Source organism: Vicia villosa, linkage group LG2 (genome assembly GCF_029867415.1).
Source record: "Vicia villosa cultivar HV-30 ecotype Madison, WI linkage group LG2, Vvil1.0, whole genome shotgun sequence".
In the NCBI taxonomy this organism is placed as follows: Eukaryota; Viridiplantae; Streptophyta; class Magnoliopsida; order Fabales; family Fabaceae; genus Vicia; species Vicia villosa.
The window spans coordinates 8,841,204-8,856,438 of record NC_081181.1 but is presented as its reverse complement, the minus strand read 5'-3'; the positions used below and the strand labels follow the sequence as shown (position 1 = coordinate 8,856,438).

At 32.9% G+C, this 15,235-nt stretch overlaps 1 protein-coding gene across 1 annotated transcript; it reads left to right on the top strand.

Moving 5' to 3' along the window:
- The first annotated feature begins 258 nt into the window (after positions 1-258).
- Positions 259-3,660, top strand: LOC131649048 (chalcone--flavanone isomerase 1B-2-like). The gene is made up of 4 exons (XM_058918795.1): positions 259-476; positions 638-796; positions 2,959-3,182; positions 3,270-3,660. The coding sequence occupies exons 1-4, from the start codon at positions 371-373 to the stop codon at positions 3,453-3,455; spliced, it is 675 nt and encodes a 224-aa protein (XP_058774778.1). The 5' UTR covers positions 259-370; the 3' UTR covers positions 3,456-3,660.
- The last annotated feature ends 11,575 nt before the right edge of the window (positions 3,661-15,235 follow it).

Below are 15,235 nucleotides of genomic sequence, written 5' to 3'. Positions count from 1 at the left end.
AAAAATAACCATTATCTAAGAGCTACACTCCAAAAAAGAATTAAGTTAGAGTTCAAATCACCTGAACTACTGACACCCAATCAAAAATCATAAAATTAAAAAAAAAAAAAAACAGCCATATATAAAACCATAATAAATAAATAAATGATACTTCAAATTTCAAAATGATTTATAATTTAATAAATTTTTTCTCAAAATCATATCTAATAAAAAAATTGATGGAGTATATATTAAGCAGATTTTTTGGGCTGATGTCAATATTTTATCACACATAATTCTTCTATATAAACCCTTCTCATTCAGTATGAAATCTCAAACTTAAAACTAACTAACATACTTCAAAAACCACCGCTAGAACAAAGGTGTAGCTATGGTGGCGGCATCATCTATCACTGGAGTGACAGTGGAGCATGTTGAGTTCCCGGCAGTGTTGACATCTCCGGCCACCGCCAAGACTTATTTCCTCGGTGGCGCAGGTTTTTTTCATTATATTTTTTGATCATTTTTTTATTATATTATATATTGTAACTTATACTTGAAAGTTTTCTTAAATTATAGATTTTCTATATGGCGATATAATGAGAAATTTACTATACTTGTATTCTAAAAATATTAGGTGTTATTGTTGTTATTGTAGGAGTGAGAGGTTTATACATTGATGGAGAGTTTGTGAAGTTCACTACTATAGGAGTTTATTTGGAAGAGGAAGCTGTAGCATCACTCATTCCTAAGTGGAAGGGAAAGACTCCAGATGAACTCTTTGAATCTCTTGATTTCTATAGAGACATCATCAAAGGTACTAATCTTTAGTTTTTTTTAAGGTTTTTATTGTTGCTCAAAATATCTGATTGTTTTTTCAAATATTTAGTGTTGTTACTAATCTTTGGCTCTATTTGATAAAAATATTAGTAGGATATGATAAGTTAGTTGATATTATAATTAATAATTGATGGTGATGATTGATAAGTTAATATATTAAAATGTTTGATAAAATTGATGGTAAGTTTAACTTTTTGGTAAATATAAAATAATATATTTTTTTATTATTCTTTGTATTTAATATATAATAATTATTTTATTTTAAATAAAAATAAATTATAAAGCTTAAAAATGAGTTTTAATTAAAATAATATGATAAATGTGAAATAAAAAATAATAAACTATAAATTATAAATAAAAATACTATTTAAAATAGTATTTAAAAAATAAACTTATTTGTGATGAAAAGACAATTATCTTACTCTAATAGATGTGATATCAATTATGTTTATATTTTAATCCATAATATTTGTCACATTTAAAAAAAAAGTTGTCCAACTACCAACACTAATTATCATTTATAATTTTTAATATAATTTATATTGTTTATTTTAAATATTATATACATTATTTCAAAATTTCAAAGTTACTATTCTTCCTTTAATAAATTCTTTTTAAGGACATATAAAACATATTACACTTACATGATCTCGAATTTGTCAGTCGTAAATCATAGTTAAATAGAATCTTAAAAAATATGTGTCACCTTAGATTGTAATTAAATAAAAAAATTATTTATTTTATCATAATTAAAATATGAATCACACACAAAACTTTTTAAAATTTGAGACAAATCTCATAATATTAATCGTACACATAAAAATAGTAATAAGATAAGAGAATAATCTTTCTTTCTTATGAAGAAAATCACAATATTGCCGCATGTTGGACAAAAGCTACTATTAGTAGCTTTTCAAAATCGCGATACAATTGTTTTAGAATGCGTGGTGCTAGTATCCCACCGCTTTACCAAACACACATGTATTCTTTTAAAATGTTCCAATAAAAACTTATGGTTGGACTTGACCTTATTCAATGAAATGATTAAGCTTAAAATTTTTTTTAAAATTATTTATTTAAACCTATTAAATTTATAATTTCTAAGAAATCTATTAGATCTATCAAGTTTATATATGTAGAAAAGTTCTTAAAATAGTAATAAATTAAAATAAAATAAAACCATAAAACAAAATATCAATTATTTTTTATTGTTCACTTAGTCTTTTTAGAAGTAGGTCAAAAAAATTTATGACCTTAATATAAAAAAGACATTTTGACCGATTAAAGGTTAGGACCATATTATGAGAAAGATCTGATCAAACTTAAAATAAGATATGTTTTAAATATTTTAACTTAGATTATGAGCTTAAGATACAAAAAATTAAGAAAAATAAGATCATTAATTGATTAGTTTTGAGTGCGACACTGAGCAACTTTAAAACAAAATCTTTTTTGTTAAGTGCAACTTGAGGATTGAAAGTCTTCACATTATTTTATATAAAAAATTATGGAATTATTCTTCCCATGTAGTGTCACCACATATTATATTGAGTGTGAATTTGGTTTTAAAAATATTGATATTAACTAAATTGGAATGAAAAATTTAAATAACAATGTTTAAGAAAAAAATTACCAAAAAAATAAGTTTTTTAAAAAATTTACCAAAGTGTCTAGGTTTTGCAGGACCCCCTAGAGTATGCGCCAAACCATTTGGCGCATTAGTACAAATTTTTTTGAATTAGCCAATTCATTTGGCGTATAAGTGCTAGAAAAATGTAAAAAAAAAAAAAAAAAAAAGAAACTTGTACATTGGCGCCAAACCATTTGGCGCATACATCTACTTTTATTACTAATGCGCCAATTCATTTGGCGCATACTCCAGGGGGTCTTGCAAAACCTAGACACTTTGGAAAATTTTCTAAAAAACTTGTTTTTTTGGTAAAAAAATTTTTAAACCTTGTTATTTAAATTTTTTTTTCACTAAATTGATTCGATAAAATTGATTCGAATTAAAAATAAGTCAAAAATAAATTAATTTATATTTTAATAAATTTTTGCAAAAAATGATTGAAACTTAAAATTTTAATGTAAAACTCACATTTATACTGAATTATAATTGTCACGAGTCTGTTTAATTAGGTTCCTTTGAGAAATTGATTCGAAGTATAAAGTTGAGAACTTTATCGGGTCCTAAATATGTGAGTAAAGTGTCAGAAAATTGCATAGCCCATATAAAATCTGATGGATTATACGGTAAAAAAGAAGAAAAAGCCATTCAAGAATTAAAAGAAGCTTTCAAGGATCAAAACTTTCCACCAGGGACTGCTGCTTTTTACAGACAATCACCAAATGGAACATTAGCGGTTAGTATAACAAAATTAGTCACAAATATTTATTACATTTAACTGTTTTAATCAACACATTTTAATAACTTACATTATTGATCACAGCTTAGTTTCTCCAAGAATGAAACAATACCTGAACATGAGCATACAATTATTCACAATAAGCCGGTTTCGGAGGCGGTGTTAGAGTCTATGATCGGCGAAATTCCAGTTTCGCCGACCTTGAAAGAGAGTTTGGCTACAAGATTGTATGAGTTTATGAAGAATGACAAGTTCAAAATTGGAAACTAAGAATTGTTAGCAGTTGTCTATGATCTTTGGTGTCACATGTTGGCCTTGGAGTTGAGATCAACAAGTTTTTATTTTATGTTTGACATGTTTTGTTTATTTTGATGGGTTGTTTGAATTTATGTTTGTAGATAATATTTTGATGGATTAGTTGAATATGGTTGTCTATGTAGTTGAATATGGTTTGTGGATTAGTTGGAATTTTATGAATAAGGTTATATGAATGTCTATGTAGTTGAATATTTTAAGGGTGTTGTGAATTCAATGCCAAGAACAAAGTATAAAACAAGGAAGAATAAAGGACAAGGAAGAAGAGGAACACAAGAATTGGTTATAACTGCTATTCTTTCACTTTCTCTTAAAACAAGATTACAAGTTTACAAGATTAACAAATAACCTCTCTCACCCTAAATTAGGATTTGCAGCTTAGCAATGATGAGAGACTAGTATGCTATTTATAATAAACCTAACATACTAACTAATGGGCTTTTTCAGCAAGGCCCATTACACAAGCCAACTTAATAAACAAGCTAACTTAACAAATTAGGGTTTAAACACTAAAACCTAATTTAACATGCTAACAACCCTAGCATCTTCGACATCTGCATGCTAGACCCATCTTCGACTACAGCATGCACAGTTCGACACCAGCATGTGAACAATCCTTCGACTTCATGCTTAACTCTGTCGAACTGTCGAACCAAGAAGCTACCCTTCGACAATACTAGAGTTCAATCCAATATCTCACAAATCTCCACCTTGGACCTAACTCTACAACGTCAAGGAACAAACTAGCTTTCTTCATGCAGCTTTATCAACTGCATACAGTGGAAAAACTTGCAACTCGGCAATGTCTTGGTGATCATATCAGCAGCATTGTCTTCAGTCGAAACCTTCAGCACTTGGACTTCTCCACGCTCGATTACTCCTCTGACGAAATGCAGCCTCACATCAATGTGCTTAGTTCGCTCATGATAGGCTGAATTCTTCGACAGGTGTATTGCACTTTGACTATCACATTTAACAGTGATATCTCGACCTTGAAGTTTCAGCTCCTTCGCAAAACCTTCAAGCCACAATGCTTCTTTCACAGCTTCAGTTAGGGCAATATACTCCGCTTCAGTGGTTGATAGAGCAACAACCTTCTGAAGTGTTGCTTTCCAACTAATTGCAGTGCCAAACATAGTGAAAACATATCCAGAAATAGATTTTCTGGAATCCATACAACCTGCATAATCAGAGTCGACATATCCTTCTATCACTGCTTTACTATCTTCACCCAAGGCTCCACCATAAATTAGGACTCTATTCAGAGACCCATTTATGTACCTTAAAATCCACTTCAATGCTTTCCAGTGAGCCTTTCCAGGATTCGCCATGTACCTGCTTACAAGACTGACTGCGTAAGCTATGTCGGGTCTAGTACAAACCATAGCATACATCAAAGAACCAACTATATTAGCATACGGAATGCTATTCATATAGGCTCTTTCGACATCAGTACTGGGACACTGATCAATACTCAGCTTGAATTGAGGGTTTGTTGGAGTCACAACTGGCTTCGAATTCGACATACCAAACTTTTCAAGAATCTTCCGTAGATATGCCTTTTGAGATAAGCGTAACTTCGACTTCTTTCTATCTCTTCGAATGTCAATTCCAAGAATCCTAGAAGCAGCTCCCAGATCCTTCATATCGAACTCCTTATTGAGTTCAGCCTTCACCCTCGTCACATCTTCAACATTGTTGCTTGCTATTGTTGAAAGTATTTGTGGGTAAATATTTTCGGTAATATATCGTATCCACAGGGATTGGTTAATATCACTGCCGTTCTATAGTTGTTTATTTTGAGTTAAGAAATTTGGTTTGGTTTGTTTTATACTAATAATAATATCAAAAGCAGATAATAAAATAAAAGCAAGTAAAGGACTTTGTGTTAACAATTAAAGAAAGATGTTGAGTCTTTAGGGTTCATCAACCTAATCCTATACAATTATCAATTAATTCCCAATAGAACAATCCTTTGAATCATTATCTTCACTTATCCTCAAATAAGATTCCATGTCTGCAAATCAAATTAGATAACTTTTACCGGTATGAGATTCGATCTCTCCAAATCACAATAACGATAATAGTAATTAAGAACGATAATTATGAAAACCCAATTACAATTCCATCTCTGCAAATCGCAATTGAATCAATATAGTAACCTAGGGCAAAAGTTAAATCCTTTCTTTCGATCAAAGATTCAACAATCTACTATCTACTATCTACCCATTAATAAAATGTTGCCCAAACTTACTATTTTACCCTTCCAACCAAAATATTTTACACTGCAAAAAGGTTATCTAAGTAATTAACAAATGAAATATTCAACTATGCCAATTGTATTCTTCTCATTGGTCTATTCCAAAAATTATGTACTAACACTTCTCTCTCTTAGTTTCTAATTTTCAAAACTCACTTCTCTCTTTTCTTCATCTTTTCCCTCTTTCATTCTCTCACGGTATTCCCTTTTCTCTCTTACATTCTGTCTCTCTTCCGTTTTCCATTCAAACCCTAGCCGCCGTCAACCATATCTCCGGCCACCACCACCTTAAACGAACAAGGTAAATCCATTTTTCTCTTTCTCTTTTCCCTCTTCTTTCTCTCTGTCTTTTGTTCTATTTCAGAAACCCTAATCCCATTTCTCTCTCTTTTCCCTCAGTCTTCTCTTCCTTCGTCTTCTCTTTTTTGGAGAGAGTGAGGCGGTAGTTAGCCCCTGTAACAACCTGAGGTTCACCTTTGATGACCATCTCTGTCAATGCTTCAGTCAATTTGTGCAATTTCTCTCTCGTCTTCTCTCTTTCCCCCTCACTTTTTCCCTTCAAACCCTAGCGGTTTCTTCACCTGCCTCATACCCATTGTCGTCATCTCCACCGCAAATTCATTCTACATGAAAACCAAACCCTAGCTAAGCAAGCCACAACGAGTTCGCAAAAATCAACATCAAAATCATGTACATTGACTATTCATCATCTCTGTCGTCATCACCATCTAAGTAGAAAGTCGGTGCTGTGGATTTCTCTGTTTTAACGTAGCTTCTGATTTTAGGATTTTCTTAGATTTTTGATTTTAGGGTAATGATTTTTCTATGTTGGAGGAACCCATTGGTGTCATTGGTAATGATTTTTCTGATATTGTAGGAACCCGTTGATATTTCTGATTTTTAGATTTTCTCAGATTTTTCGATTTTAGATTTTTTTTTCATATTTTTAATTATTGCTTTCTTTTGCAGGAACCCATTGGCATCATTGCTCTGTTGGGAGAAGCTTGGTATCATTTCTGTTTCTCTTCCATTTCCTATCATAGGCAACAACTCATGAATTTATGGAGGCAGTTCATGCTCTTTTAGTCATATTTCTGGGTTCAATAAAGCAGTTGATCCAATATTAAAGAATTCTGTTTTTTCTAACTTTACCTATTTGTGTTTTTCTAAATAGTATTCTAAAGATTTTTGTTTTTTATGACCATTGTTTTTCTCAAAAATTAGTTTTTGATGACCTATTTGTGTAATAAGGACCACTGAATGTTCTTGGATTTACATGCTTCATACAATGGCATAAGTGCTTTTTTCATACAATGTCCCTTTATGTTCCTGCATATGTTGCTATCACTGTAACTTATTGTTTGAGATTGTTTGTTCATGAATGGAAAAGGGTGATCAGATTCAATATGACCTATTTGTATAATGATTTGAAAAACATAAGTAAATTGAACTAATCAAATGTGTCGGTTTGTGCAAAATCTCTGATACTTTAGAACTGAAATATGATTTATTTTTTTACTCAGTCAGCAGTAATTTTCCCTTTTGTCTCTATTGTAAACCAAACTTGCTTTTGTGATTTGTAGTAGAGATATTTTGGCCTATGATTAATCCATGAGTTTCTGATCAATTGTCTGTGATTTGTTGAAATTGGTTCTATAATAAATTTTCAATTGGAGGCAAGAGTATTAAAAATTACATTTTCTCTTTTATTAAAATCAGAACATGTTTGTTTATTTAAATATCAGTTCTTCAACAGTTTTTCATTTCAAAATCAGAACACTTTCTATATACATCTCAAATGGAATATTTCACTTTCAGGAAGTGGAAACCAACATTTGGAACTCATTATGCAAGACTCAAAGGTTAACTATATACACTTTCTATATACATCTCAAATGGAATATTTCACTTTCAATTGTTACATTTCATTGCCTACTTTACTGACTAACGTTGTTAACAACATAAAAAAGATTCTAATGCAGGAAACATGGTCATATGAAGTAGCAGATTGGGAAGCATGCAGTTCTGATCTGTGGAAAATCTGAAATCTCTTTTGTGATATTTTGATGCAATCCGTTTGAATGAAACTTTCAATTCGTGGCAATATTTGATAAATGATTTGGTCCTTTGATTCAATGATATTGTATGGTGAGATAAGTTGATAATATGTGAATTGAAAATTGATTTTTTGAATTTGGGTTTTCTGTTTGCATTTCAAATACATCTTGAATTGCTTTTCATTTGAGGTTAGTTTTGAATTGAGTCTCGATTCCATGTATGTGTTGTAAGTGGATGAGGTATTGGTTATGTGTGGTGGTGTGCTGATGGAATATTGTTGTTATGTTACTGCAGGTGATGATGGTGAGCAAAGAAATGCACACGGTTGGATTATGAAGGCACATGATAAGCATGATGGAGCCGAGTATGATGTACGTGAGGGACTGGATGTGTACATGGTGAAGATTATATTTTCTTTCCAATTTGTTTTGCATTTTGTCATTTTTGGACTTCATGGACACAGTGGTTTATTTAAGAGATATAAGTAACCAACATTTACTTGTGAGTCTGGATTCCATGATAATTCAGTTTAGTTTCAAGAATTGCACTTCCTTTTGCATTTTCGATATGACCTTTACTAGGGCCATCTATTATTCATCATTACTAATTTTTGAATTTGTATATCACTCTTTAAAATTTTCACTTTTGCAGGTACACAATCACGATTCTCAAAACTGTGTCTTGCCTTTTACTTGATAGCTGCACCATAGCAGCTTTTGTACTAGCTTTGCAGGTACTGCATTTCCATTTCACTTTACATTAGTTCGACCTATTACACTGTGTCCTGTTTTTAATACATTTTGTATATTTATTTTCACATATTTTTTGGCAGGGTGATATAGCATCAACAGGTTCTCGTGATGGGCTATACACAATCTGTACTATCCTTTTTTTCCAGTTGTTTGTTTTCTGATTATCCATAAATGTTGAACTCTTGTGTTAATTTGAATGCTAGATTCCAATGTCAAGGGTTATACATTGTGAACTTTTCTAATTGATAGGTTCAATTCAAATAAATTTGTGACCACTTCCACTACTACAAGAGATAGTATAGTAATATTAACTTGATAGAGAGGACATTTCCAATTATTTCAAGAGATTTCAAATGTTAAGATGGTTATTCCAAACTTTCTCTACCACTTTAGTGTGTAACTTTCTCACTTCATCTTAAGAAAATTTATATAGTTATATTGGCAAAGTATTATAATACCCCGATTTATCTAGCCAAAAGTAAGTTTATAGCAGTTTTCTGCCATTTACAAGCACGCAAAGTCCTATCATTTTCTTTTGATTTTGCAGCTGCCTGTGCTATTTGCTTAAAGTGACCTGCTAACACACTCTCTCTCCTTGGTCTCTAACCAATTTTCCACCACCACACATGTACATACCTCCTATCAACTTGCTGCTATGCTGCTACTTGTAGAATCTGTATTTGTGCTACTTTCTTTAAAGGATGTGTGGTACTTATTGCTACTACTGCAAGAGAATTCAGTTCATATTGAATTACATGAAATGATCCTACCAAATGATTATTCAAGAAGCAAACGATGTGTTTAAATCAAAAAGTAAAAAGTAACTAATGTAATGACTTTCATTTTCATGACAATTTTCTGTTGGAATACCCTATCAGATTTTATTGTGTTTACAATGTATGTTTAAGTGAATATAATTTTTAAAGAATAGGTCTAATATTTTGTACAGGAAATGATTTTTTCAACTGCTGCAAAATTCATTCATGATAAAAAAATATCAGAATTTAACTAATATTTTAACTTCAGTTACTTTGGTTAAAAACTAAATTTTCCTCTGTTATCTACTATTTAGTCAAACTTTATTCAAATATAAGTTATAAAGGGATCATTTCCACTCAAAGATAACCCATAAATAAATAAACTAGATTATTTATAGTATTTTGATTAATTCTATCCATAAAAAATATATTTTTTGTGTATGTACATGTGTGTTGCTCAATATTTAGATTCAACACAGTCAAATAGAAGTTAAACAAATGTATATGGTTTTGTTTCCTTCTTTTATCAATTGTAAGAGAATTTTTACTTTATTACTTTATTACAATTCATTTACTTATTGCAATGTTGGGCATATACTCAATGTTACCTAAAGAAAATTCGGTAATTAATTTAAATGTTTGTTTGAAGCTACAAAAGTAATATGACTCTCCCATTAATATAAATGTCGAAAGAGAAGTTTTTGTTGGAGTTGCTTTACATTTTACTTCCTTAGACTAATTGGAATGGACTATCGCACATGAACTTCCATCTTAAAATATCAAGACTTTGCCAACTATTATTAATATAAATAATGATAAAATCGAATATTTTATACTTGAAATTCAATATTTTCTCGGGTCACCATTACCATAATACCTTTTTAATTTTAATTAACAAAATATGTATAAATACTTTTAGTTATTAGTAATATTTATATATATAGTTATTAGATATGTTGGATTTATCATATTGGTGATATGCTACATATTTATTTTTTAATAATTACAGTTATTAGTAAAACTCACTATATTTATGGGTCACTATCACCAAAATATTTTTTTATGTAAATTTTATCACTGAAACTCACTATTTTTACGGGTCACTATCACCATAATACCTTTCTTATGTGAATTTTATCACTCAAACTCACTATTTTCACGGGTCGCTATCACTATAATACCCTTTTATCTATTGCATTTCCATTTTTTTTTTAATAAAAATAGCTACTATATATAGCTTCGTTACATCTATATTATATGTTTTATGAATCTTAATTTAACATTCCTCATTCGATTTTTTAAACTTCTTTTTATGTGTTTGTAATACATTATCCATCTTAAGATTTGAATTACCCGTGCGGACGCACGGGTCTTCTACTAGTGATGTAAATTAAAAGCAAGGTTTCTTATTGATAATAAATTCAAACAATTGTTCACAGGAATTAATCAATGGTAATGTATATTCATAGGTTAACTACTACCTTAGACTCAACAAGAGGGATTTAGCTCTCCATAGACATGAAGAACATACAAGAATCAATGGAGGAATTCATCTTCATCAATAGAATGTCTTCGATTGGTAAAGAATCCACCTTCAATTGTTGTTCTCAGCTTCAGAATCAGATAGCTCTCCTAATTTCGCTCCCACAAAGTATATCTCCCACTTGGAAAACTAGGGCTTTAAAACAGAACTTTTGGGCTTTTAACGCCGAGGCCGCGGCGCGGCATCGAACTGGCGCGGCGCGCTCACAAACAGAGACTTTGGCGCGGCGCTGGCTAGAACTCCCGCGGCGCGCCCTTGTCAAACTTCATCTTTTTCTTTTGCCTTTGAGACTTCCAGCTTCCTTTCCTCCTCATGTTCTTCTTAAGTTCCAATTCAGCTCAAAACCTGCAACAATAACACCCACAAGTGATTCGATTTGCTTTATACATGAACTAAACTTATTCAGTTCAATTCTTAATAAAAACCTATGGATTCATCACATTTTTGCATTGGTTTAGAGAAGAAATCACTTATATTAACACATGAATTTACCATTAATTTACTCCTAACAAACTCTCCCCAACTTAGAGTTTTGTTTGTCCCTAAACAAAATTACTTACCTCCAGCAAAGTTTACCGACAATCAAGCAACAAGTTTTTCAAAAAGTTTTTCTCGAGTGGTTCAATCCAGTAACTAAGTCAAATACTCCTCTTCTACCTGCAAACTCAGAATATACACATGAAACAAACGTTGAAAGCAAATTACCTCCAGAAGTTCAAAACACTACACAATTGTAATTGAATCAGCACTAATCACTCTCATCAAAAAGTATGATGAATAAAAGAGGGGTTAAACACTCATCCAAACAATTAAATCAACAAAGATCCATATCATACGTTCACCAAATTGCTCGCATCAAGTCTTGTGGAATCTGAGAATCAGAAGGTCTTTCTATGGTTGTAATGTGGTTTAGATTCAAAGAAAAGAAGATAATCAAGGGTTGTTCCTAATATAGGGAAGCATCCAATTCATAACTTATTTCTTTTTCTCTAAAACTCTACTTCCTTTACCTGTCCATCTTTTTTTCATTCGTAGCTTGGTTTTTCTTTTTCACTTTTTTTTTCAGCAACCGTTATATTCTAACGTTGTTACTTCTCTTTTTTCTCAAGCTACGACTTCTTTTATCTTTCACCGATTACCATAAGTACTTACTCTTCTTTTGAATGTGACTCTCCCCAACTTGGAGATCAACCTGTATTCAGATTATATGAATGCTCCCCTACTTTCTAAAAAGGTCAAAGAGAAAACACATCACCAAATTTTATGGTTGATGCTCCAGAACAACACTTTTTATTGAGATCAATACTCACCAGGTACTTCCTTGGTGCATATTATGATACTTACCTTGACCTCAGGCTCAAAGAATGGTTAGCAAAGGATCACACTCTCACAGAAGCAAATAAGTTTTTTCATTGGAATAGGCTAAAAGAACTCTCAGATTCAAACAAGTGCCTCAATCACTTTCACAGATTTCCACAAACGATGCAACAAACGGTTTAGCATGATACAAACACGTCAAAATAATTGATGGTCTCCTGCATATAGTAAACAATGGAAAGCTTTCCTCACAATGGTTAAGGCTAAGCCGATCCAACAAACAATGTACCATAAAGAACTTCTGACAGTATTTACTAACACCTTAAGTTTCATTGCACACATTAAGAGTTTGAGTTCAAAAATTCATACCTGCTTTGTTACTTATTGAAAAAGAAAGTGAAAGTGAAAAAATTTTTGAACATTCACTTCCTACCACTTTTCATACATGTTGCTTCCTTGTTGGTACTTCGCTTGAGATTCTCGCTTTGTTATGGGATTACTTACTCTAACTGAGTACATAATAAAAAAAAAGAAACTAGAAACTTTGAACAATTCAAAACTAAATAGCTCCACCCCCCAAACTTGAACTAAACATTGACCTCAATGTTTCGTAACAAGTCCGAGAGGGTGACTTACAGAGAGTAACGCAATATCAATTGCTGCCTCCTAGCTTTCACCAGACGGGTTCCCTGATTATTTCCTGAAATAAAAACTAAACAAAACAAAACATTAGAAGTGTGGGTTACCTCCCACAAAGTGCTTCGTTTAACGTCGCATGGCTCGACGGTCCATTACCCCTTGTTTTATGGAGGGTATTTCCTTTTCCAACACTCGCTACTTTGTACTTCCATACCCACAAACTCATGAAGATAAAAAGCATGGATAGCTTTTCTCTTCACTTTATCTTCCCCATTCTTATCACTCTCCTTAGCCCTCTTTTGACTTTTGACATCATCATAATTTGGTTTCATTGGAGAAGATATGTTAGAGACTTTTTCTTGGAGGTTTTTGAGATTTTTGTTTTCTTGTGCACCTTCCGGTATACCAGTTGAATTTTTCTCATTTACCCCTGACCTGTGTTTCTTGACTCCCAGCATCTTCAAGGTTACTTCTTCATCAAATGATTTTAGCGTTAGCGTCCCCTTTTCAATGTCAAGATTACAGCGTCCTGTCGACAAAAAGGGTCTCCCAAGAAGGATCGGAGTTTCTTCATCTTCCGGAATGTCCATGATGTGGAAGTCAATAGGGAAAACAAACTTATCAACTTCTACTAGTACATCTTCCGCTACTCCATAAGATTTCTTAATAGTGTGATCGGCGAACCGTAATTGCGACTTACTTTCACTAATCTTGTCTAATTCAAGCCTTTTGAAAATGGATAACGGCATTAGACTCACACTAGAGCCAGAATCGAGAAGTACCTTTTTAAATGATATATTCTTGATAGTGCATGGTATCGCCACCGCCCCAGGGTCTCTTCTCTTAATTGGGATTTTTCTTGCTGCAGCGACTATACTACATTTTTCGATTGCCATTTTTGGTTCTCCCTCTAGTGATCTTTTTTTCGCCGATACCTCCTTCATAAATTTCTTATACACAGGTACGTGTTCCAGTGCTTCAAAGAAAGGTAAATTCACTTCTAACTTTTTGAACAAGGACGTAAATTTCCGAACGTCTTTCTCTTTTGAATCCTTCTTTGTTACTCGCAAAGGGAGGGATGGTTTAATCACCTGTTCAACATCTTTCTTATTTTTTTCTTCAACTGGTTTCATTGGTAGTATTACAACTTCTGGCTCTTTTAGGTCCTCTCTTATTTCCAGATCTACCTCCATCGCCATAGGGTCACCTATCTCTTCTTTCTCTTTTTCCGATTCTGAACCCCTTTGACTCCTTGTTGTAACAGCATTAATTTTCTCCTGGTCTTGCGGTTTTTTTTCGGTTGAGTTTGGTAAGGCTCCTTGTGCCTGTAGAGTAAGTTGATGTGTTATTTGCCCCACTTGAGTTTGCAGGTTTTTAATTGCCGCTTCCTGGTTCTTCTGATTTATTACTGATGTTTGAATGAACTGATTCACTGTCTCCTCTAACTTGGATTGTCCTCCTTGCTGTTGTTGTGGTGGTTGAGTGTATGGTTGGAATGCTTGTTGTTGATACCCTTGATTTGGTGGCCTTTGTTGGTACCCTTGGTTGTTGTATCTTGGGGGATAACCTTGTTGGTATGGCTGGTTCTGATATTGATTCTGCCTTTGTCCTTGGTTATTGTTCATGTAATTCACTTCTTCTTCTTGCACTGGTGGACAGAATCCTGTTTGATGATCTCCCTTGCACAATTCACACTTAGCAACTTGATATGAATTAGATACCCAGTTCAGCTCCTTGATCTGTTGTGGTAATTTAGACATTTGTTGTGTCAAAAGTTCCACTTGTGAAGTTAGCAATTTGTTCTGCGCAAGTAGAGCATCACTGTTGTTCAACTCTAACATTCCGGGTTTCTTATCTCTTACCGTTCGATCATGATTGCCTTGACGATCATTTAGAGCCATTCGCTCTATTATCTGAGTAGCTTCTTCAGGTGTTTTGGACATGAGAGAACCACCAGCTGTGGCGTCCAAAAGTGTCTTGTTTGTAGCTGTGAGACCGTTACGGAACATATGGATTTGGTCAACGTCTGAAAAACCGTGTCCTTTGCACTTTCTCAACATAGCTTTATACCTTTCCCATGCTTCATTCAAAGATTCATTACTACCTTGAGAAAATACTGCTATTGCTGTTTTTGCTTCGAAGAATCGGTTTTGAGAGTAAAACCTTTCCAGAAATTTTTCTTCCAATGTGTTCCAATTTGTCATCACTACCTCGGGTTGATCCAGATACCAATCCTTTGCCTTAGATAGCAAAGAGTGTGGGAACAACCTCTTAAATAATGCTTCCTCATCAGCTTGAGCGACACCCGTAGTACCCGCTAACTCATAGAATCGAGTAAGATGCGTGTACGGGTCTTCATGGTCCAATCCGGCGAAAGGACTTGCACAAATCAATTGTATGATACCGGT